A 27008-nucleotide genomic window follows, 5' to 3' on the forward strand; every position below is an offset into this window, starting at 1 on the left:
ACAGTGTGCGCAGGACCCTGTGGGCAGAAATCATGCACAAATATTATATTCATGCAACTGTGACACTCCTAATGCAGGAAAATGCTGCATGAATTTACAGTGCTGCTTTACGTTGCTTGTAGCATCTGAAACTGCTCTGCATCCTGGGCTGTTTAGGATTGTTCTTATACACTCTTTATTAGCTTTGTCTACAAGTGGATGGGGACAGAAACATTTCAAATTTTGTAACATTATCAACAAGCAGTTAGTTACTCATTTAACTAGTAACTGTCCCTTTTGCAGCATAGGCTGATTAGCACTTAGTTACATTTGTTCCCTTATTAAAAAGCAGATATTTATTCTTTTTGGCAAGTACATAGAGTTATTAATACAATTTTTTGATATTTGATTGTCTTATCTTCTGGTATTTAATTATTGTAAAAGTGTTTTTTTTTTCTTTGCTGTGTAATGATATATAAAGTGCTTAACAAATTTATTAGACCACCTGTCATATTTGTCTCAGAGACCATCCAGCACCATGAAGTGTTTTAATGCAGACTCTTTCATTTTCAGTGAGCTCTCCACGTTTTACCATTTTGAACAGGAATGAGGGATTTCAAACTGAATTCCCCAAAACTTGAGCTGGCTCACTTGGCTTCTCTGAGAAGTCAGAAATGAATCAAGCATAATATTCAACCACTAAAACTCATTTTTCTCTTCAGGAATGCAAGTAAATAACAAATGAATCAAGAAATAGTAATGTACTTTACTATTTTTTCATTTTTTTTATAAATCAGTACATTTGAAAATTCATGGATAACAATAATAATTATATTCTAGCATTAAAAATATCATTTGGGTTAAAGAGCTTCTACATATTGGTGTATTTACCATTGCAGAAACATAAAAACATGATTTTGGTAATTACCAATGCTGTTAATTTAGGGCAGCTGTGGCATAACCCTTACTTTGGTTAGGGTTAGAGTGGTCTAATAAATTTGTTAAGCATTGTGTTTTCTGATTACTTATTGTTTTCCAAAACCCTGCATTTACAGATTCGACAAATATGGAAAGCAAGGTTAAAAATTCAGCAACACTTAAAACTTTTTCAACAGTTCAGAAAGGTTATCAGATTTAAAAAGCTGTGAGTACAGTGTAGGCAAGTTGTAAATGAGTCTGTCTGTACCTTAAAAACTCAATGTGTTATCATTTATTAAGCAAATTGTCATGTTGTCCTCTGAGTTAAGCCTGTGCAGCCACAGAAGCTGACAGGTTTCAGACTAAAACCATCACAAGTGATACAATATTATACAATATAATATAAAAATTATACAATATGATATGTTAAGAGAAGATATGACATGACATGGCATAATATGATATGACATGACATGATTTTACATGACACAATATGATATGATATGATATGATATGATATGATATGATATGATATGATATGACATGATACAAAACCAGACAGTATGATTGGGTAAAAATATATAGTTCTATACTGCAGAAAGACAATGTGATATGATTAGAATTAAAACATACAGTACATTAATAGTAAGATACAACATTGTAGGAAAAAATATGATGTGATTCCATGAAAAATAAAATACAATGCAATATGATGCCGTATGTTAAGTTACGATACAGTATATGATATGATACAATACAAAACAAAACAATGCGGTGGGCTAAAGAAGATTCAGTAGGTTAAAACACAGTAGGATATATGAAATTATATGATACAATGTAAAATGAAAGGATGTCATACGACTGGAAAACAATATGACACAATATGTTATATGATAGGAAAAATGTTTGATATGATAGGAAAGAGGGATGTAAAGCAATAGGAAGAACTATTGTACCATACTGTATGATACCATATAATAAAGTGAGGAAATGGTTTGGAAAAAGTGTGATATGATACAATACAGGATACTGGTAGGATAGGGAGGAAAAGAAGACACAATACAAAATAGCATGATATGACACCTTTATTATCCCCCTGTGGGAATTTCATCTGAGACTCCAGTTTTGCACTAATCTAGCTGCCTTTACAGTACAGTCAATAAATAAAAACTGAAATATACACTTGTGCACACAGAAAAGTACAATGTAAACAACAGACGGCATATATTTCACTTGACCTAAACTGAATATTTAACTTTGTAATGTCTCTTTCAAAATGTATGTAAGAAAAGAGACGAAATGAGCTCATGGAGCAGGTCCCAGAGCTGTGAGTGTAATGTGTACATCTGTACTCGAGCTTCATTCTCACATTCAAAGGAAAATATTTGACTTGTATCTGGCATGTGTGCTCAACATAGCTGGTTTGCTCAATACCCTCAAGGCAGTATGATTTTGATGCATCCCATGCTGCCTTTTTCCCATGACCCATCCCAACAGTGCCCTGTCTGTGCATCAGAAAGTCTTGATTTACAAATCAATCTCCTGAGAGATACTTGAGCTGTGACTAATTTTGACTTTTGAAAGATTCAGTAAATTTTGCACAAAGTTCTGAAAATGTCCTTTTCTCTTACTCTGTCCTCTCTCTTTTTCTGATTATTTCTCACTACAGGCTGTGGAAACCAACCTGGCATCCAAGGACAGCCACTGGGTCTATGCCAATGAGGTGAGGCCAAACACAAACACCCTTATATACACCTGAGTGAATTTAGACCTCAGTGCCTGTTTGCCTCTGTCAACACCAAGTCTCAATATGCTGCCAAGGCACACAAGAAATCATGATAGCCCATAACACTGTCACTCTGTGCACTCTCATATTCACTTAGATGAGCAGCATGTCTTTTGTTTTTGCTCTACCCTCCCTTTCTGGAGGGCAAGACTTCTATTTGCATCACCTTTTTCACCGTTACTTTAACTATTGATCTTCTTTTTGTATTTCCCCCAATGTATAAGTGCTTTTGCATCTGACTTTGACCTAAATGTTCTTCTAAAGTGGCTGTAACAGCAAGAAAGGCAGGTGCACTTTGTGAATACAGAGCAGTGGACTCTGACTTTAGTGCCTCAACTCTGCATTAATATTGATTTTTGGTGATTCAGAGATAAGGAGGATACAACAAGAGGTGAATATAGACCACTATTGTTCCCAAGTTATTTACCTTGAATAACAGTATCACTGGGCCTCAGAGCTCTCTCACCAATGGGACACTGGCCTGGATTTCAATTTTGAAATTTGGTTGTAAACTTGTCAAAATCACATCTGAGTGTCGAAGACTTAATTTTAACAGTTTTCCCCCAAAATGGCGTTGTAGCATCAACCTGTCAAAAAACACAGTTATGTTTTAGTGGATAACTTCATTTTAGCATCAAAAGGTTGACAGAAAAAAAAGTGATTGTTGGGGCATTGGTTCAAAGCAATTTTGTTGTAGTGTGTGAAATCTTGTCAACACAAACACATCATTTCGACCCATTCAACTTTTCTTTCAAAAAAAAAGAATAAATATATAATTTATCTAGCTGTCTTTGGGCTGTGTGATGGTATTAAGAGGGCTCAGAGGCATCATAAAGAGAGCATCTATAAACATTCTCAACTGATGAGAGAAAAAGATCACGCACACCACAAAGACAGAATGACCACCACTTAATTAGTAATGTCTGTAGCTGAGGGCAGAGTTGTATGAATGCCATTAGCAAAGAAAATGACAGCGATGTTTAACAATTACCTTTTTCCATTACAAATTCAAAGCAACAATAAACTTAAAAAGACTGTTTATTCTAAAACAAATGCTGATATCTGTGTTTACTTTGGATGAGACAAGCCTAAATTGTTAATTGCACTCTTTTCATAGCATGTCATTGCCAAAGCCCCTAAACCACTTGGAGCGGATCGACCCAAACTGAAACAAGAATGTACAAACCCATCCGCTTAACCTCAAAGTACAACATGCTAAAGAAAGTCCCAATTGTAAATTAAATCACTCAAATGTCATCACTATATGAATACATACAGTGATCTACTATATATCTTATTTTGTGGCATAAGCTGCTCAGGGCTGAGGAGTTGGTCCTCACAATTAGCACCTATAAAAAGTATTCACCCCTTGGAAGGTTCACCTTTTCATTGATTTCATAAATCAATCATGGTCAACATAATTTGTTCTTTTGAGCAAAAAAAAATGACAAAAATATCTTTAACATCAAAGTGAAAACAGTTTTCTAAAACAGTGGTATCAATCAAATTAAAGATGTGATGTAAAACAAGTGACTGCATAGATATTCACCCTCTTTAAGTCAGTATTTAGTAGCTGCACCTTTGGCAGCAATCACAGCACTGAGTCTGTGTGAACAGGTCTCAATCAGGCTTACACATCTGGACACTGCAAATTTACTCCAATCTTCTTTGCAAAACTGCTCAAGGACTCAAACTAAGTCCAGCTACAAGTCCTCTGTTGGATTGAGGTCTGGGTTTTGACTCAGCTGCTCCAAACATTCCCTTTTTTGTTATCTTTGAACCACTGGTGTGTAGCTCTGACTATATGCTTCAGGTCATTGTCTTGCTGGAAAATAAATGTTCTCCCAAGTCATAGTTCTCTTGCAGACTCAATGAGACTGTCTTCCAGGATTTTCCTATATTTTGCCACACTTTTGTCTCTTTAACTTTCCACCTTTACAAGCCCTCCAGGGCTGTCTACTGCGAAGCATCCCCACTGCATGGTGTTGCAAATGCCTGTGCAGTGTCTGCCAAAGATAGCACTTGTCTGATGGCCTAAAGCACCATATTGGTTTCATCAGACCAAGGAACTTTATAACACTTGACAGTGGAGTCTCCCATATGCTTTTTGGTGAAGACTAGTCAAGATTTAATAAGTTTTCTTCGACAGTGGCTTTCTCTTTGTTACCCTCCCATAAAGCTTTGACTGGTGAGGAACTTGGGCAACGGTTGTTGTATGCAGAGTCTCTCCAATCCCAGCTGCTGAAGCAGAGGTTCCTTGGTGGCCTCTTTCACTAGTCTCATTCTCCCACGGTCACTCAGTTTGTGAGAACGGCCTGATAGGCAGATACACATGTGCCATATTCCTTCCATGTTTTGATGATGGATTTAATTTAACTTCGGGGGATGTTCAGTGCCTTGGGAATTCTTTTAGATCGATCCCCTGACCTACACTTTTGAATAATTTTTCTAATAATAATAATGAAATAATAATGAATAATAATGATTTCTTTGTCTATAACATATATGCAACTATATTTAGTAGCACCCTTAACCTTTTGAGCCTTAACTGTTTAATATAAGTTATGGCCTACAGCAACAATAGTAGCATTCAGTTCAGTGGTGTAAACCCATAAAAGACACATTTCAGTGTGATTTACTCACAGTAAAGGAGAATAAAGTTTGTTTAAATAACATCATGATGCAGACTTGTGAAATGCCAGGCTTTGTCAGATCTGTTGTAAAGAGGAGAAGAAAACAACTTTTGAATAGACATTTTTTTTTAATGAAGGTCGGTTTGCTTATTTGAAGTTGAGAAAATCTAAACACTTCTCGGTTTTAACAACACAGTGTCAAGCAGATTTGTGGCTCAAGTCAAAAGGTTTGATTTATAATGGATTTCCAGCTGCATTTTTATGCAGATATTCTTCTACAGAGACAAATAAATCATAAGAATACTGCTGATGGGAGCTGGTATGTCATTAGTGCAGATAAGGCTCTGCCTGTTTGTCGTCCCACACAGAGGGTTTTTATACACCAAAGACTGCTGATACCTGATTCATGCTTGGACTAAGTGTAGCATAAATGGAAATCAGAAGACTTAAACTGTTGAGACTCCTGTGTACAGAATCTCCATTTCTATGAAGAATCTGCAAATAGAGATTAGTTTCTAATCAAAGTGTTTGAAATTGCTGCCATTTATGCTGTAATTAGAAATTCAATAAGCAGATTTTTTAGTTAGAAAATTGACCCACAAAAAGTTAATGAGGCTCTATAGTTTCAAACTCTGCTGGAATCTTGCAGCCTAAATAACCTCATTTCAGACTATAATGAGCTTTTATGAAATAACCACCTTTAATGATTTACATTTTTCTCAACTTGAAGTATTGATTTTGAAATGCTAATGAGACCCTCTGTGAGATCTTCTAGAACAGGCAGGTTTTTGTTTACATGTCTCCAAAGGGCTTCCGTAGTCTAAAACAAGATGATAACATAGGGCCTATAGCTTGTAATTTAAAGCAGTTCTCACAGAGAAGCTAAAGCCTGCCTCTCAGCCTATTACCTCTGCTAAAGACATTAGCTTTAATTGCATCAGACTGAGGAAAGTATGAACTAATGACATGTTAATTTCAATGACTTTCCCTTAATGGCTGATGTGGTGTGGCTTACTGTAGACTAATCTCTCCCTGGTGTGTATTTAAAAGGGAAGAATGAGCATGGTGGTATCTGAAAACTATGAAATATATCCCCATGTCCTTCTTTCTCTCAATCTCTCTCTAATGAGAGAACTTTTTGTTTCCGCTCCCCTCTTTGACTCTGTTTTAGAACAGAGAATTTTTTCGCTTCATCACCTTTTGTTCCTGTTCCAGTTACTTTTCTCACTCACTTTCTCTATCTCTGCTTTTCATTTCATCACCCAAATTAAGCTGCCCATGAAGCCGACAATCACCTTGAAATTAATGTAAGACAGACAAACTGAAAAGGCTAACAAGAAAATTTAATTACTCCTCATGCCAGCAAATTTGCCTCTGAAATTTCGGCCTTTAGAGCTGTAGTCGTTTGCAGAAAAATGTAGCATTAAAAATCTGAATTCTGAACTGGTCGACCTTTTACTTGATTCCCCTTTTTTTTCCTCCTATAGGTGCATTGCCGTGAGTCATCATGCAAATTTAACAGAAGCGTGTTTCTAACTACAAATGATGGATCCTTTTTACTTGCTTATCTCTACAGGGGCAGGAGGTTTAAAGGAAGGCTTACGAAGTATTTGTTTCTATCAGGATGTGATTTGATTTCTAAGCCCCTAACTATAGCTGTTGGCAGGCAGAGTATGCATGATGTTTTTTTAATTTACTTTTTGAACTGTGATGAGATTCAAACACAGAAAATAGGGAGTTATGGGTTGTTTTGCAAATTGCAACTAGCAATAGGAGGCTCTGGGCTGTTCAAAGCCTTTGTTAATGATGGTGCAATAAATAACACAAACATTTTTACAGGGCAATAAGAATCATTTATACACTGAAAATACCTGAAATATAAAAACTATTCTCTTAATAAACAAATAATTAATAAACAATAAATAAACAAATCAAGTTACACCCAGAAGATAAACTGCTTTGTAAAATGCACATAAGATAGAATTGTAAACTCTTTTAAAAGGGGACCCATCTGATGTGAATAATTAGTCCTATTCCTATTTGAATCTGATGACATTTTTGAGGAGCTATTTTTTAATCAGTTATCTCCACTTTGATATTCCATCTCCTTCCTCATCTTTTGACTTTAGACCAAAGTTTTCAACAACAACCGCTCTTCTGAAATTCACTAACAGCTTGTTTTCTGCTTTTGATTTAGGCCAGATTCTAAGTCTTAATTTTATAATCACATGCAACGTTTTAATTGGTAGATCACCTCCTTCATTAACTTCACCATATTGGTTTGGATCCCAGTTCACTTTGCTGGTTTAATTCCCACCTTCATTGCAGACATCACTATGTTGTTTTGAATGGTTCTCAGTCCACTTGCACTTTGGTTGTAACACAGGTTCCACAAGGATGTACCTTGAGACCACTTCTTTTTTTTACCATTTTCATCAACCATCTACCACAAATCTGTTCAACCTGTCAGGCCCATCTCTACTCTACAGATTCAACACAAATCCAAAACACTTAACAGTCAGATTTTACTCTTATTCATAGTTTTACAACTTTATAGATCACATATTTTATCCTTTTAAGACAAGCTTGTATCGGTCCCTGAGGTCCCCAAAACATGCCTGTGAAGTTTGTTGCAAAAAAAAATCTCCGGTATTGGATTTTTGTGTGTCTAAAACCCTCTGTTTCAGCCCTGCTCAGAAAGAGTTGTTTCTATGTCTGTAGCTCTAAATGTTAATGAGCTGTCTGACCCCGCCCCTGACCCCACCCCTCTCAGGAAATGGATGTGGCTTAATGGATGTGGCTTTCCTGATCCTCCTCTCAGCCGCCAGCTAAGAGTAGGATCAGGAGAGGAAGGTGGAACTGAAAGTCCGCTTGGAGTTTGCAAAAAGTCCATGTGAAAGCCAAACTGGCTAAATTTCAAGTATTTTTGCTAAGGCTCTGAATACTTGTGTCAGTGCCAGTCCAGCCCTATTTGATGTACCACTTTGTTTTAAGGGAGCTCCAAAGAATTTCTCCTCTGGGGGATCGATAAAGTTTTATCTTTCTTATCTTATCTTATCCTATCTTATCTTATCTTATCCTACCTTATCTTATCTAAATCCACACAAAGCTAGAGATTCTAAAGTAAATGCGAGACTTAAAACTGTTAATATTTAATCACTCATGCAGTCATACAAACCTCCTCAGTCATAGTGTATTACAAGCAGCAAATCCCACCTGTCATCATCACACGTCTTTTTTTATTTTTTATTTAAAGCAACATACAGACAAGCCAGATTGATATCTCCCCATGTATTTATTCCATGTTTATTTAGTTAAAGGGTGGAGAATATTGATCTTGCTAGAGACCCCCTATAGCAGTTGACTGCATAAGAACTGAGAATCTCTCTCTGTTGGTAGCAGCTGGTGGCGAAGTCAGGACACTTTACAAACCTATAACACTTGATACTGTTTCCTGCACTCAGCCGTGTCCTGTTGTCCTGAGGAGACCCACTGCAACTGTATCTCAGAAAGTCCTGCAGGGAAATAACAGCTCCCCATGTTACCTCTTGCCCCAGCCGTCTCTGGGGACACTTGCTCCTGCTCAGCTGGCTGGCCATGACTGAGCTGTGACAATTGTTTCGGTGATCTCGAGGCTCATTGTCAACTGCACACCCCCATCATCTCCCCCAGGCTCCTGCCAGCCTCTACACTTTCCCCCCACGCAGGCAAAACAAGGTCTCACAATTCATTCAAATCTCACAACAAGCAGTTATGCTAATCTGCCACCGGCGGCAACATGTGGTGGGATGAATGTAGCTGTCAAGCTAGCAATGTGATAAGGCCTCCGAGTGAGATGGATGGAGACGCAATACGGTGATGATGACTGAGTGTGATCACAAGTCAAAAAACAATGAGGTGTAACGGACTTAGGAAAAACAAAAGAGAATAAAAGTCATGTCATGATAGGACTGTCTTCTCATTTATGATTGTCAAAAGCATTCCACTAACACCCCAATTACATACTGCTAGGAGATTTAAAAAATAATTTAAAGGCTATGGCTCTTGATTAGGGACAGCTGGTATAAATAGGCTAGCAGGACTCTAAGCCTCCTTACAATACTACATCATTTTTCTTCTAATTTACAACAGACTAAGAAAACCATGTAGTAAATGAGTGACAGGTGACAGGTGGCATGTCCCCCCCGCCTTTGATTAGCTGATAATGTGGGCTCTACTACTTACCTCATTAGCTACCTACTATTGTCCAATGACACAGATACAACGCTGACAATTTGATTGCATATTTCGGCGAGGCGGAGTCGTGACGTAAGCAAGCAGCAACAAGAGGCTGGTGCAATTATGGCGGAAGACATAAGCGTGGATGCCGCTAAGGGGCCAGTTTTATCAGAAATTGACAACATTTCTTCGTTAAAAGAACAAAGAACAGCAGTGAGTTGTTTTCTTTTCAAAAACGACAAAAGTCGTGTTCTGACATGTCTACAGTCACTCTCCAAGTTTTTTTTCAAAGCCTCTGCCCTTTACCAAACACTGTCTATGAGTGGTTTCCCAGATGGATGTGTTTCACACATCCATCTGGCGTGCCAGGTTAAACTTGGCTAGCATCAGCAGTCTTCATTCTTCCTTGCAGATCAGCTTTCACACGAACGTGGTTGCACATTGCTCCTGTCTCTATGCCTGTTTAACTACTCACAACCTACATCAGTATCTGTATTTTATATATCTAAATACTGCCAAACTTTGCCATGCTTCGAAATGCCATTCTCCACTGTATTGTTGTGTATTTCCACATCATAGTTCAACTCTAGGCCAGATGGCTGTAGCCAAGTGAAATCACAAAAATGGTGCAACTCAAAGTCCACAAAACTTTATGTGCAAGCAGCTTAACTTTGCTTCTCTTACCTTAAGAAACTGTCCATTTTAATGTTGCATAAGAAAGGTTGTTTCTCCATGCTAAATTACAGCAATTACAATGCTAATTCTGTTAGCCTATTAAAGGCAAATTACAGCTGTTAGCATAGAGCTAAGTTACTAAGACGTACTGAGCTCAGTCTACCTGTGAGGAAACCCCCCTCTAAGAAAATCCCCAGGACACCACTGCTGTTGGTTATCATATTTTCATTTCCTTCAACTTTAAGAAACAGACATTTTGAAAAAGAAAAGGGCAAAAAAATACAGCAGAAGCTGAGATTTACTGACCTTTTGTGCATGACATTTGACATAACTCAAAAGCCAAAGCAAATTTCAGTGCCGCACAAAAGCTTTCCTCATTTTACCTCTCTAACATCTTTGAGTTGCACTTCACGGACGTTGCTAAAGTTATTTTCTCTGAATTAATTAAAAAAAAAAAAACTTTCCATCAGAAGCGTAGAAAGCATCATGAAAATAATGTGTGGAAGATGAGTGTAGTGTCCCTTTGGAGGGGTGATACGGTGTAAAAACCTGAGCCCCCTAATTCAGTGAATGTGTGGAAGTTGTGACAGAACTACAGTGCCTAAAAAGTGTCCAGTAGCTTTCCCACTGGGGTACACTCTCAGACCAAAAAAATATTTTTCAAGCTCGTCCGCCATCCCTCTCAGTGCTCGGACCAAATGCAGTCATTTGTAGGACTGATCTCTACCCAGACAAGCAGCTCAGGGTTCATTCAGTTCCGATTTCTTTGAAGTATATTCAACCAAAATCTTCCCTGTGGTTTGAAAAGTCTGTTGGTTCTCCTTGCTTTGTTCTCTTACAATGAAACTGCCACTGTGTCTCTGCGTACTGCATCACTGAGTGAACAGGGTTGTCTCTCTTCTCCTAGGTGCTAGGAGGGCTGGAGAGATGGGTTTATGAATCAAAAGAAACATGTTAAAGCATCTGGGTGAAACTTCAACAAAGTGTGAACACAGAGCTAACAACAACAAACCAAGGGGAGGTCTAACTCCAATTTTTAAAAAGTCATTATTAAGGGATAAATAGAGTTAGGATGCATTTACTGTCTGCATAACTAATGTTGAAATTGTTGATTTTATTCCTAAAATGGAGAAAGAAAGTTTGAGACAAAAAGTTTCTCTCTCAAAAACTTTTTCTGCTTGTTGGGACACTTCTACATTTAAATACTGAAGTAGTGGGTTTTAGAAGCTTTTACTTTATGTTCCCCCAGGGTGCAAAACATATTCAACACATAAAGGACTACCTTAATCTCTTTGAAAGAAAAAAAAAAAACACTTGTGAAAAAAATTAAGGAACACTTGAGAAAAGCAGGAGATCAGGGGTTGACAGGCAGGCATGTGTCTCCCTGAGCCACCCACCAAAGCAGGGCGCTGCAGCTGCTCACACATACACACAAGGTTGTGTAGATCTGACACTGTCTGCTGGACTCAGATGGATTGCACTCTCTTGGAGGATTTGCTGTTGTTTTTCTCCCTTCAAAGGCAGAACGGTGACACCTCAGAACGTTTGATGGATTAGGTGGCTGAGGCTGCTGTGACAGACAGAGTCGAGGAGGACAGTCATGATATGACTGATGTCTTGGGTAACTGCCCATCGAGTAACTCAGATGGAAACCTCTTTTCTACTGATGCAATGAAACGACACACAGGACTGTGGGATGGGAAGGTGGTTTACTAGATAACTGTTTCAAGATAAAGAAATGGAGATTATTTATACAGAATATTATACAATTTTGTGTTTACTAAAGCAGTGGATTTTATGATAAATCACTCAATAAATCCTTAAAACATCTGTGCAGAAACTCACCAATACATGGTGATCTCAGGACCAAGTCTCCTAAAAGTAATTTGATGAGGTTAAAACTGAAGACTCTAAAAAACAGGCTGGAAAAATGGTTTCCAAAATGCAGAGTGACACATCCTCTTCACAATAAGAGGGAAAACAAACCATTTACCCCAATGCAGGAGAGCTGCTGTGTGACCTTCTCCACTAAAAATAACCTTACTCTCGTTATACATTTTACCATTTTATTGCAAAATGGATCTACAGTTTTACTTGGTGGCTCTAAAAGATGCTCCCTGGGTTAGTCAGCAGCATGCTCTGACTTTCCAGGAAGCACATTAATAGAAACCCCCAAATGAATACAATAAAATTAGTTAAAAATCGATTAACCCATAGTAGCATGGATCTCAGTATTGGGTGGGTGCAACAAGCTTTATGCTGTAAAGGAGGAGGTGCATCAGCATTAATGCAAGTAGGGATTAGTGAGAAGTACTTCATATTTAAATATGCCTCTGTGTTGAGAGAAAGAGCTCTGATTGGCTGTGGGAGCTGGAAGACAATAATTGGGATCAGCCAATTATAGCCTTAAATCGCAATAATATAATAAATAAACAAGACTCGTAAAGTCATCATCAGTGGGTGGTAAAGTCTGTAAAAATATTTTTTGGGACATGATACAATGGCAGCAGAATATTCTTGTTTGAATTGTTCAGATTTCATGCAGCACTCATTGATTGGTATATTTATCTTATTAACTGAATATAAGTAACAAATAATCCAGCGGCTTATATCAGTGTTTGGTCACATTGATGTAGCTTAAAAAATAGTCCAGCCAGCAGGATATATCTTTGGAGAAAATCTGGCCCTTACCCAAAATGAGTTTGACTCACCTGATCTATATGTTCACGGGACAAGGCTCCAGCCAGGTAAAAGGCAAAATCTGTAAGTCCTGAAAGATGAACAGACCTGTATGGCAAGTTAAGCAAGTAGTCTCAAAACAGGTGTTAGAAAAAGCATGAGAGGAAAGAACAGGAGGAAAAGTCTGCAACGATTCTGAAATTAGATTCTTTTAGATTTATTACTAAACATTTTTAACAGCACATGTACAAGCCTGATCTTAGCAGCAGAACATCAGCAGGCCTTAGCCTCTCCCCTCAGAGGTTTGTCAACAAACATGCAGGTGACCTTAAGAACAACTTGGAAAATGCCAGTCTCAACATTGTAAGATTATATGTGGTATGTTTGAATGTAAATTTCAAGACAAGACAATGCATATGTGTAATAGCAAAGTGCTTTTTCCAAGGGGTTCTCGAGTATCTGATTGGTTGCTGCCCTTGTTTTAGAGGTTGTTATGATGTCAGAGTCAGGGTGCCATTGAGCACCTGTTTCATTTTTTCAATGTGCTTTATTCAAACTGTGCCAATATAGCTGGGTTTTGGGATATGGTGTTGTTTGTTGATAAGTACCAGAGCTCTCTTATCTACTGTAGTTTTATGCCTCCGTGTCAGACATGTGCTGTTTTCATTGGAAGTTGTGATTGATTGATGTTTTAACAGAAAATCGGATAGTCATTAATTTAAGGGACCCCGATCATCTTATCTATATGTCACAGCCATTTCCTGTGTCAATTCAGAAACAGTATTTATCATGAACTAAGACCTACTGCAACACCAACATAAACTCTCCTAAAGATCTCTACACTGCAGTCATGAACGGTAATCTCTTGATGTAAACGTTTACACTCCATTCCACCTTATCTCACCTTAGAGATAAGCAGTCTCTCCGCAAATCTAATCTTTAGTTGCAGTGGTGTCTTACTTATACACAGTGCTCGTTTTAGCACAAAGGCTGGCATTGGAGATTTTCTGCCTCTAAACAAATTGTTCTGCACGGAGGTTTGTTGGTCTGTTGGAGAGCTGTATGGCTGTGCTGATGCAGATCAGACGGTGCAGTGCAATTTGGCATGAAATTACGTTGGATTTCCGCCTGCTCAGAACACATGTTGTTGCAAATGGGTCTTCCTTTGTTTCAGTGTAATTTAAAGTTCTTTCTTCGGAGGCAATCATGGACTCAGCAGCAAGAACATTGCTTTTTTTGGTTTTCAGGAAAGTTTTGGAGTTATTATTGGAATGAAGATTTAAGTCAGAATAATTTAGTGAACGCAACAGTTTTGAAAATGGCAAAAAATAATTAAGACACACTTCAGAAAACTAGATTTAGCTGTGTTTTCTTCCTCAAAAAGTCTTATTAAATGGAAACGGCAGTGCAGCTCTCATGTTTATTTAATGATTTACCCCATCCATCCTCTTTACATTCCAATCTCTCCAACCGCAATTATCACATATGCATGTTCATGTGCCTCAAGGGTGAATGTAGTGATTGCATTTTGAAGGAAAGACCATGGACTTTGAATGTGTTACTATGGATATTAAAGCACCAACTTATGGATATTCAATTAGAAGGTCAATCAGAGAGCACAGACTTTTGCACACCCACTTTGTATGTCTGTACAAGTTAAGGAGACATACTACAAAAGGCACTTTTTTACTTTTTTGGCACTTTTGTACAGTGTGTTCGGGTAAATGAAGTATCTACTGACCCACATCATGTGGAATAAGCTAGCCAGACCCTTTGTTTGGGATCTACCTGTGTCTAAAAACATGTAATGTCATGGTCCTTTCAGGGCTTTGTGCTCCTTGCTGGATAGTTTAGTGCTTTAGATAGCTGACTTTGGTTTAGCAGATCGGGGGTTCAGATCCCAGTCTAGAACCAACCAGAGTACAGTGTGGACCCTTGAGCAAGGTCCTAATGGTCTGAGCAGCTGTCTATGTCCCTTTGGATAAAAGCGTCTGCTAAATGACACTGTAACATTGAAATCACACCGAGGGGCAGATCAGAGAATAGTGTCACTTTTTGTGTTTCTTAGCTGTGCAATTGGCAAAAAAGAGCACACGCAAAGGGGTAATCCTAACTGTGTACAAAATGTAACAAACTGCTCAGCTGAGCAAACAGCATCCTGTCCCATTTGCACATATACATGAAGGAATATTCAACAAATTGGTGCAAAATTGATCCCCTCATATGTGTAGCTCCCAAATATACAGGGGAGGGTATAATCTTAAACAATGACAAACAAGGATAGATCAAGGTTAGTAGTTCTGAGTCAAATGTCATAGGTTTCAGTATCTAAGGTTGTCTAAGTTCAAAAAGAACAAAATTTGTATTGAAGAATTAGTTTCAGAATTCTTGTTAGCACAGCTGTGTTCTCAATGAGGAAAAACTGTCCCTTCATGAGTGTAAAAATAAAATTTATATTCAGAAAAAAAAACACAAAAACAACCTGTAAGGTTGGTCACTTAAAAAATGAATAGCACTTTGTTCCAAAAACAAAGAAAAGAAATTGTACATCTTTAAATGTCTCAGGCTTCAATAATTTACCTTCAAAAGTAGTTTTCAGTTGTTTATAGGTACAAAGAAATTTATCCTTTAATCCTCTTAGTTACTGTTTAAGTTGTTAGAACCTTTTTTTAAGCTCCTCAAAATGTGTTTCAGTCTTTGCTTTTTAGCCAAAAAGAAAAATACTGAGATCTCAGAAAAAAAAAAGTGCAAACAAAAGTTTTTGAAAATTGTTAATGCTTCCTGCACAACAGAAAAAGTGTTGCAGTGTGCATGTACTGTTTGGCACATTGAGATTTTTTTTTTTTTTTTCTTTTTTTTTTTTTCAAGTACTAAAGTAGTGAAAGGTATTGAATCATGCTATCAGACAGAGCAGGAGCAGGATAGCCAGATATTACTTGTTTATACTGGTGGGTTTTATAAAAATCCATATGTTCCAGATTTTTGGATTCTGTGATTGCTTTACACAGGAAGGTTAACACCATAAAAAAAAAAGGTCTTAACTGGCCAATGACTGATTTCCAAACATATTAGCTTGTCTGATAATAATATAATAATAACAAGACAATTATAATAAAAATGTTTATAATCAAAAGATAATAATTATGTGTTTTATGTGATATTGTAACAGTTGCAGAGACACACGTTAGATTTCTGGATTTTCCTTTTTTCCAATCTCTGAGTTGCACATAATCATCTTAAAAACATCCAATATGTCAACACACATGCATATTGCTGCATTTCCTTAAATGTCTGAAAATAATATTTTTTCTTTTTTTTTTTTTTTTTTTTTTTTTCTGTCTCACTCTGTCTCACTCTGTCTCACTCTGTCTTACGGTGTCACGATCTGACCGCAAAGCCACTTATGTGCCACTTTGCTTGTGGCAAAACATGCATCTGGCTGGCAAATTTTGTTGACCTGTTAGCACCAGCATATGATCAGAGCAAATTCTCTATTGGACATGATGCTGAAGAGGAGTTATTAGGGGTCACAAAATTTTGTGCTAAACTTGGTGCTGTTGTGTGGTGCAATAAAAATCTTAATGGATCCACCATATAGTATATATACAGTGCTTAACAAATTTATTAGACCACCACTCAAAGTAAAGTTTATGCCACATCCGCCCGAAATTAACAGCATTGGTAAAAATTGGTAAAACCAAAATAATTTTTTATGTTTATGCAATGGTTAATACATCAATATGTAGAAGTTCTTTAACCCAAATGATATTTTTAATGCTAAAATATCATTATTATTGTTATCCATGAATTTTCAAATGTACTGATTTACAAAAAACCTGAAAAAATAGTAAAGCACATTATTATTTCTTGGTTAATATGCCAAATTATAGTTATTTACTTGCATTCCTTAAGAGAAAAATTAGTTTAAATGGTTGAATATTATGCTTGAATCATTTCTGACTTCTCAGAGAAGCCCAGTGAGCCAGCTCAAATTTGGGTATAAAAATGTGAATTCAGTTTGAAATCCCTCATTCCTGTTCAAAATGGTAAAATGTGGAGAGCTCACTGAAAATGAAAAAGTCTGCATTAAAGCACTTCATGATGCTGGATGGTCTCTGAGACAAATATGACAGGTGGTCTAATAAATTTGTTAAGCACTGTATATATGTTATATGTTGTATGTCATATATGGTTGTATATGTTATGTCTTATTATGTGATTCTGATGTGATGAACGGTCTATGGGCATCATAGGTAAACCATCTGCACTAAGACTCTGTTGTTTTGTGCTGGGATAAAGTCAGTAGTCCAGTAAAATATCCCTATTGAGCTGAAAAGGCAGCCAGATTTAACTGTGAATAAAATGTACAGAATGCTTATCTGAGCCCAATTAATTACCTACAAAAGGTTATTTTTTTTTCTCTTTTAAAGAGGTAATTACTTTCTACATGCTTTGTTGGGCAAGTTTAGTTGTTTGGGTGTCAGAAAACTTTCAGAATATATGCATTGAAAGTAATTTCCCAAGCCTAACAGCATAGGCTTTGTTTGATGTTTGATGTAAATAAATATACTTCAGATTTACAGGCAATTTCCAATTTGAAAGCAATGTCTCTTTGTGTATGATTATTTTTTCCAGTACCGTATGTTTTGTGTTTGTCTTCACTATGAAATATAAAGATATGGTGAACCACCACTTTTCTAAAAGGTCAAAAATAGTTAATTATGTTTGCAGAACTTATTAAATCCAGCATAGCTGAACATCCAGAATTCACAATGAAATATGATTGACTGATAATTAGAATTCATTTATTTAGGTCAGAGTCTCACACAGCAATAAAGGCTTGATCCTTTGGTTGTATGATGTTCTTCATGTAGCGTAGAGGACAGTATGATGCTAATTATTGGGTTCTTCCACCAGAAAACTGATAATAAGTACCTCCAGGTTATTACCTGCCTTGCTAATTGCCTTTGCACTGAAAGACATGTATGTGTTTTATGGACCAGAACATTCAAATTGATGTCACACGCTCGGCGCTTTGTTCTTTTTCTCTGACTCGTTTCACACTAGTTCTTGCAACTTCTAAAAAAAACACCCCTTAACTTGTAATTAAATCGCTGTCATGATCCCCAGAATTTTTTTAATATTGAAAGATTAATAACAGTATGAGCAGCACAAAGAGGATAATTTAGCCTATCTGTCAGCTCAACTTGATTTGATTAATGTATTTTGGTGCGTGGCTGTCATTGAAACATGGTTGAGCTATATTTTCTATTTCAGAAATTTGAGTGGATTACCACCAAGGAGCTTAGCACCTGAATAAACTAGGAGGTCCTTTTAAATTTGAAATCCATTTAATAGGATCTCTTATTCTTCATATTCTGATAGGAGTTTTTTCCTCTGTATTGTACAAGTGAAATACAATCATTTATAAACGGTCTGCACTTTCTTCTCGAACAGAGGTGAAATGGCACTACTTTGTCAGTCATGTCCCATTGGTCCGTGCCACCTCTGGGTTCAGGTTATGACACCCATGTCAGCCATGATGGTGACAGAACACTCGCACAGGGTGGCACTGGAAGTTATTAGCTTGGACGTGAGGGGCTCTGTTCTGTGAACCATGCGGCATAATTCATCTGATTAATGTGTCACGGCAACTCATGAATATTCACACTTTCCACCTGAATGACTGCGAAGAGTCAGAGAAAGAGTCACTGGATAAAACTAGTTGTGCTTGAAACAGCTAAGGCGTGATTAACTCGCACTACACAAATAAATGATCTCAGCGTGTTGGCTATGGAAAAAGGAATCCAACTGATCAGTTAAAAATTTGTTGGCCTGAGTAAAAGAAAAATGGAACTTAAAAGGTGGTTCCTCACATATTTAATCGAAAAATTCGACATGGACTGTAAGCCTGCATAGGGATGACTAGTGGGAAAAAGGCTTGCAGGATTAAGCCTTCTTTTTCTTATACAAATCTATGAGAAAACTATCATTCAAATAACTTGCAATAGATTGTTTTACATTTTGGCAGAGCATAGGGTCACAGCTAAACCATATAGTTGAAAGAAAAGGCTCAGTATCCCTGGATGAATAATGCACCAGTGCAAAATGAGGAAACCTGAGATATGGGATTACATTTCTTTGTACTTTGCTAATAACATGAGTTATTGTTATGCATCTTGTAGATGTAGCATTTCTTTGTATATCTGCTGTTTTCAGATCAGCACAAGTGTCAACATCAGGTGCCAGTTTAGCTCAGTGGTAAAGGCATTTGCAACAAAACAGAGGCGACAGCTCTGGCAAAAAAAAAAAAAAAAAGATTTACAGTGGCATGATCTGGGGAAAATGGGTCAAAGTGGTAAAACTTGGCCAAGCGTTTTAAAAGTGGCAAAAATGGGCTAAAAGAGGTTCCATGGGACAAGGCTTGAAAATGGGTTATAAGTGATAGAAAGGTGTTTTAAGTGGTAGAAAGGTGTTAAAATTAGCAAAAAGTGGTGAAAATGGGTTAAAAGTGGCTAAAAGTGTGACAAAAAATGCTGAAAACTGGTAACCTGACACGCCAGATGTGTAGACATGCGCAGCTATTGAGGAATAACGCAAAACATGGTGACTGTAGACATGTCAGTACACGACTTTTGTTGTTTTTGAAAAGAAAAAAACACTGCTTTTCTTTGTTCTTCTTTTAATGAAGAAATGTTGTCAAATTCTGATAAAGCTGGCACTTTAGCAGCATCCATGCTAATCTCTTCCTCCAAAACTGCACCAGCTTTTGCTGCTGCTTGTTTACATCACGACTCTGCTATGCCTGAGAGTACTGCCCCTCATTGCTGATTGGTCCTGTCACTTTCTAACCGGGAGATGGGAGCTTCGCAAGATGAATTAGCCAGTGAAAAACATGGAAACGGGCATATCCATCTGCTTTGCAAGGTTAGAAAACTGGGTAGCAGTGGCAAAACTTGACCAAGTTGATTAAAAGTGGCAAAAATGGTCAAAAAAACGGTGATAAAAACCAGACAAAAGTGGCAAAAAGCTGTGAAAATTGTTGAAGAGTGGCAAACAGTTGTTAAAAGTGATTAAAATGTTGAAAATTGGTCAAAAGTGGCAAAAAACCTTGGTGAAAATGGATTAAAAGTGGCACAACAGTGGCAAAGCGGGTATAGAGTAGCAACATTTGTCAAAAATGGGTTACAGGTGGAAAAAATTGGCAAAAATTGGTTAAAAGTGGCAAAAAACATGTTGTAAACATGTTGTAAAATAGGTGAAAAGTGGTGGACAGCTGATTATAAAGTGGTTGTTGATTAAAAATTTCTCCACAAGACCCAATTATGGCTTGATGCTCTTTAAGCCCCCAAAATGAGGTTACTGTTAGCCAGGATGCTAGCACTAATGCTACTGGTTCGGGGGGGGGGCATTCACAGTTTGTTTTTCAGGGGCCCAGCCAATTCTGTGGGCCTGCTAATATTTTCAGAAACTTGGTATTATTTCCTTTCTTCCTTTATAATTAAGCCTCCTGCTTAATTATAGGTGAAAACTCCTCAGGTGTAGAAACAGTAACCAAGGGGTGCAGGGATGAGTAAAGGGTAAACTGAGAGTACATCATATCACCATGTGGTGCAATAGCATGGTCAATGCATCAAAGGCTTCATCATACAGCACCCACTGTGCCTGTAAATAAGATTATTCATCTTGACTTTATTGACTTGCATTTAATCATGTAAACAGCATCATGTCATCTGTCATCATACTTTGTGCTCTGCTCTCAAGGAAATGCTGCAAGATCTATGTACCCCATTAAAATGAATCCATCTGTTACATGATTACATAATTCATTATCACGTTTATTTCAGCATCTATTTCACTCCTCAGCACTACACTACTGCCCTGTGTAGGCTAGAACTTCTGTGAGTTGTGTTTAAATATTTAATTGTTTAAAACCCATAGAGGGCAAAGTCAGCTTTGTGGCCATCTATGTTACAGATGAAAGATGTGTAACATAGCTGGCCAACAAAGCTGATTATGATTCAGGCTAACATGTTTACATGCTGATTAGAATGCCCGGGGTGCATACATTTTTAACTTGTGTTTAATGCTCATGTTTATATACCACTGATAATTTTTCAGTTTATTGCACAGCTCTGTTATTCAAATAAGCCAGATGAAAGAAGTAAACATTTGTATGTTGTTGTGATGGAAAGATAATATAAGACTGAAAAACAAAGATTAATTTTCAAAAATTACCCTTCAGTAACAGATAGCAGCAGAAGGAGCATAGAGGGAAGATAGAAACATCAGTAACAACAGGGAGAGGTCGATGCAAAAGGGAGAGATCAAAAAGCCTGATTAGGAAATCACATAGGGGGCATGGACTCAGGCTTGTGTGCTAAAGGATTTTATCAACTCCAAAGCTGCTCCAGTTTTGACCCAACAGTAACCTTGCAGCTTTATTGTTAGATAGTATGAGCCCAACGTTTCCCCCCTGAGATTCACTGTCTGCCAGCATTGACCACAGTGCGGCTCAAGAGACCAGCTGGCAGCTCAGTGTCTCATGAATATTGATCCATCTGACCCTTCACAGGCTGGATCTCTGCTGACCCTCCACACAAACATCCTCACATGGAAGAGGGCCAGGGGTCACATGGAATATTATGGTGAAGGATCAACTCAAAATGCCTATCGATTTGTTGATAGAATGGGAATAACAAAAATGTATGGGGAATTTTCTTTCAAATCAAAATAGAAATTGATTAATATGTCACTTTTGACTTTTTGACCTACAGTTATTGAACAAGCAAATATTGGGACATAAAAGATCAATTTTGGATCATTAAAGTGGATATACACTTGGTTATAACCCAATGAACAGCTAAAGGAAAAGAATGTGTAAATCAAGTTGAGCAAAAGACTGTTGTGCATTCCCACAGAATAAAATCCCCCAAATGTTCAAAAAATCCACGATGTCATACCTCAGACTAGGAAGTATTTTTGGTACTAAACTCATCCCTTTGTCTTCGTCTGTAGGAGGTGAGTGATGCAGACATCATGGAGCTGGTTCATAGCTCTCTGGGCCGGATGACCATCATTCGTCAGATCTTCCCTTTGTGGAGAGACACCAACGTGCGCTGTATGAGAAACAATCATCGCATCTCGTCCCTGCTGTGTGACCCACAGGAGGGTTATCTGCAGTCCCTGGAGGTAAAAGAAACACTTTCAGAATCCCTGTTAAAGCTCCTCAAATGTTGTCGTTTTTTATTTGGACATTTTACAAGTGCTAAACAGTATGAAGAAAACATCATAGAATATAGGATCCCTTAAAAAGTACATTACATCGATTACATCAGAATAAGTAGTCAGCTACTGTCAGTAAAGCTTTGCAGAAATTTAAAAAATACACTTTATTTGAAAAATATGGCTCTAAATTAAAATACATACTCCATTCAACCAGGGAACACACATGCATGCCAGATGTGTTTCATTCAAGTAAGTTTAGTTATTTATGAAATCAGGTTGAACTGTACCACAGCATCGTTTTTATTCCTTAAAGAATTACTAAGAGAATTGAAATGTTGCCATTCTGTTCTGTTACTTTTAAGTGTAAATAAATATAAACAGGATGATAATATCTGAATGACACTTTAACATTAGTGGTCAAAGTAGATCTGATTTTTGAGATAGAAACATTTTAAAGTTCTTTTCATTTGTGTACGTGCGTAAAAAGACTTTATAGGTTCTTTGCAGATGAAGTCACGCAGCAGAGAACAGAAGTGATTTCTGCATAGAGAAACACTTCTACTGACTATGCCTATGCCAAGCATTCAGAGTGCAAAAATAAAAACATTCATAAGGTAGTTTTGTGTCCTGAAAGTAGAGAAATATTCATGCAAAATGTCTTTTTTTTAAGTTTTAAAAGCTCAGGAAGAAACAGCAGAAGGAAGGAATTAGAAAGCCTCAGTCTAAAGCCTGGATGAGCAGTGTCACAAAACAACCGTTTTGTCATGGTTCTGCACATTAAACTCTGATCTTGTCCGTGTTTCCTCTGCTGATGTCCATCCAGCCTCGCTCGCTGTGACGGGAAATCAGTCTCTTTTAAGAGATCCAGATCATTTGGCTCCACTCAGTAGAGCTGGTTGTTTGGCTCCCACACAGCTCCACATTTGGTAACAGTTTGGCTTAGTTTGGGTTTAATAAGGACAAAGGAAACTGGCACTTAGAGGGGAGTTAGCTACCATGGCTTACATAAGAGAGCTGTTTTGTAGAACAGGCTCGTTTGTGAACAGCACTACCCAATCAATACCCAGTCGCGCTCTAAGGTTTATTTGGTTGATAATGTATCACCTTTTTTTTTTTTAATTGGTGATAAAGTGAACATACTTACACAGACTAGTAACAAGAAAACACAACATAAACAGACAAAGAACAAAACAAAACAAATAAACAAACAAAATGAAATAAAAAGAAACACTGTGTTAATCAAAAGCATGTTTATGACAAAATGAAGAATCTTTTACATATCAAAGGGGGTTAGCTAGCCTCTTAGCCCAGTAAAAGTCTCCTACAGACTATAGTCTTCCTTCCTCTGGCAAGACAATACTACATGCTAAAGACTGAGTAATTTGTGATACTGATATCCTCCACGCATGTATAAATCCATTAGACTGTGGAAAAAATTTCTTTATTGTAAAGTTTAGGGATCGCACTCGCTGAATGTGAAAATTTTCTGATGATAATTCCAGCATGCAGGTCCATTTAGAGCTTTAAAGTACTAACTTTCCTGTTCCTATCCATGCCTTAAAGCTGTCTCCCACTTCCTGCCCCCCATCAGGCATTCCCCCATTAACAAACTATACCACCATGGTATATTACCCGTTACATTTGGCCAACCACCAGCGAAAGAGAAAAAATGTATACATTTGCGTACAAACTGTAAAAAAATGCAAGATCAGAAGTTTTATGAAATATTTCAGAATTGATGGGATGATTCCAGGTTTTCAGTTGCAAGACAGTGAAAGTCAGTGGTAAGTCAAAAACAAGGGCTGGTGTTGGTCTCTGTCAAAGTGTAATTTATAGACTTTAAAACTAAGGGATGAACGTGAGGCCCAATAGCTCTGACCTTTGACCTCCAAAATGGAATTAATTCATCACTGAGTCAGAATAGACAGATGTGCAGTCTAGAGAAAATCCCTCGAAGCTTTCTCTAGATATCTAGAGTCAAGTTCACAGCAAAGGATAAATATAAGGCCTGGTGATATCCAGTATCTAAATATTTCATCCCTAAGGCAAAGAGAACATTTGTGAAAAATCCCTTGAGTTTTCTGGGGGTAACAAATTCACAAGAATGGCGTAGACAGACGAACAGCAGACAATCTACCCAAGAACACTGTGCCTCATGTCTCAGCTGTTGCCAACATGGAGGCACAAAAAAGGTGTCAGTAAATGAAACAAAGGGTTAGTGGTCAGTTAGAATTTAGCATTTTACAATATATTTAAAAACTATGTCTCATTTTAGGTAAAAGTTTTGAAACGTGCAAGGAAACCTCTCACAATAAAGCACAATTTTCACTAACTATGCAGTTTCTCTGAGCACTGCACACATAAGCCACCCTCATATCTGACATCTGAGCTTTGAGGTTGGTCAATGCACAGCATAATAGAGAGGGCTGAACTGAGTATTTGACTCATGGCAAGGTTGTTTTTCCCTTTATTCTCTTTATCCCTTTTTGTGAGTATTTAAAGAGAGTTTGTGCTCCTGGAACATTCCAGCTTATTAGAACCAACCATACAACAACCATTGTGTGCTCTTTCTTGTTCTTGGTGCTGCATATATGCTGTGAGCGGTTATAAGCATGACACCGGCTTGATCACATCTGTTTTTCACTGTTTCAGTAGTGCATAGGATATGCATACAGCCACGTCGAAGGGCAGCCTGGACGAACATATGCAAAGTGCCACATAAAGACAAATATTAACTAATTATGTATGCAACTGAATATAGATTAAGCTCCCCAGATAAGGTAATTATGAGGGACATGAGCATCCATGAATATAAATGACTTCAATGCAATGTGACTGAGGAGTTACTTGCTGAAAAGAGAAAAATCTTGTGTAAAATCTTATTTTATAACTGAGTCAGTCTTAGGAACACGTAATGTAATAATGTATTTGTAATTAAACTACTAACATATTACAGAAGCTATTCATATAATCATATCGTGGACAATTTCCTTCCACACTGAGTGGGCTCTAACAGTGCAGAACATGCTGTGTCCTAGCTTGGGCTATAAACCATGTAAAAATAACTACTTAACAGTTATAGTTTCACAATTTTCTGGTTTATTTACCACTGCACCATTTTCTTGAAAGTGAGTGAAAGCTAATTCTAACATTCGATTGCAGAGTCAGTAACAGGAGGTTTTATAGATCTTTGATATTGATATTATGATAGTAAAGCTAGGAAGCGACTAACTGAGGACATAAGCAGTAAAACTACTTAAAAGATTATTCTGCAATTGGGACCCCCTGTAATGTGTTCACACCAGACATGAGCGATTACCTATTTGCATGTATCTGAGAGCACAAATATAAGGAGTTTATTAACCTAATTTTTCTGTGCTATTTGTGTAAATAACTCATTCCATCCATGCGTCAAATTGCATCTACCCGCGCACCAAAAAGATGCTAGAGGGGAGGGGCTGTCTTCACACACATCGAGCATTTCAGTCACTTGTTAACAAACATGGCTGAGCTTGACATTGAAAGGATTGCTGCTTTGTATCTGCTGTGGGAAGCCCAGAACTGATGCGCAGCGCTAATCATGGTGCTAACTTGGTAGAAGATGATTAATGCCAAGTGACAGACAGATGTTTTCACAGCTTACCAGGCAATCTGACCTCCTCACTCACTTTCCAAGCAGGTACCGATAGAACAGGCATGCTGTGTTGTAAAGTTCAGGATAGCCACAGACAGACTCCACAAGTTTCTCCTCCGTTTTCAGTTTGAACGAACCTCCTCCCCTCCAGGCGGGTCTACAGAGATCCTCATATATGAAATACATTACCAGAGGATCTCCATGCTGACCACTGGCCAACGTGGTGCAAGTGATTTGCTCATTCAAATTTTTCAACTCATGGAATAAGCCAATGAAGCAAATGGCATATTGAAAGCGACATGAATGTGTCTCATTTGGACAAATAACCCACTCAGTTTGCATGATTGCAAACTCGTGTCTACTCGTGTTATTACATTGACTTTGTGCCAGTGATTCTAACTGTGCCTCATGTGGACACAACATTAGAATAAGCAGGGACAGTAGATAAACCAGTGGTTCCCAAACCTATCAGCCCATAAACCCCAAAATAGCAGCACCAAAGACTAGAGCTCCCCACCGTCCCTGAAGTGTACGTTACGGCACAAAGCATCATGTACAATTTTACATTTTTGGGTGTTTTGTACCCATAACTTATACTTAAGTACCAATCTCACTCAGTAACTCATTTTAGGAGTATCTGTAACAATAATAGATAAAATACACTGCTTTAAATCATTTAAAATTTCTTCTTGTTTTATTGGAAAGCAACCCGCGACCCCCCTTCAGTGTCGTGAGACCCCCCATCAGGAACCACTTTGCGAACCACTGAGAAAAACCACAGCTTGGAGCCATATGATAATAAAAATACTTTAAATCCAAAAGGAAAGCTTGACTTACCAAGTTCCCTTTTTCATGGATATTTTGTTTCGGAACAGCTACAGGGAGTCTTTAGTCCTTTCATACACTACTGAAAAGTCCTGACACGAGTCATATTCCATACATAAAATTCAGCTCTGTGCTGGACCTGCATCAGGTGTGTGGAGCTCATGCTTCTCTATCGCAGCATTTTTTTATCTTCTGGTGTTTTCTGTGTCCCAAAAATTTCACTAGTATTGCTGCCCCTTTTTTGCGAGTGTGATCTTCTTGTTCATCACTGTAGTAGCATGCTGTGTTCACTCATCTACCTCCGTAGCCTTTTAAAACTCCCAGCAGCACAAAGTGCAGGAAGCTTTGTCAAGTCATCAGTGATCAGCTTAGGCCACATCTTTGATGCTTGCCATTAAAGCTGTTTTTTAAATTTTTTTGGAAGTTGATCCAT

General features: G+C 37.7%; 1 protein-coding gene across 1 annotated transcript in view; it reads left to right on the forward strand.

The window, feature by feature from the left end:
• grid1a (glutamate receptor, ionotropic, delta 1a) overlaps positions 1 to 27008 on the forward strand; it is a 438914-nt gene that overhangs the window by 345993 nt on the left and 65913 nt on the right. The window contains exons 5-6 of the mRNA XM_041789876.1: positions 2567 to 2620; positions 21907 to 22080. Of these exons, the coding sequence (XP_041645810.1) occupies positions 2567 to 2620; positions 21907 to 22080 (228 nt within the window). The remainder of the gene's footprint in view (positions 1 to 2566; positions 2621 to 21906; positions 22081 to 27008) is intronic.

The sequence above is a fragment of the Cheilinus undulatus genome, linkage group 6 (genome assembly GCF_018320785.1).
Source record: "Cheilinus undulatus linkage group 6, ASM1832078v1, whole genome shotgun sequence".
NCBI classification, from domain to species: domain Eukaryota; kingdom Metazoa; phylum Chordata; class Actinopteri; order Labriformes; family Labridae; genus Cheilinus; species Cheilinus undulatus.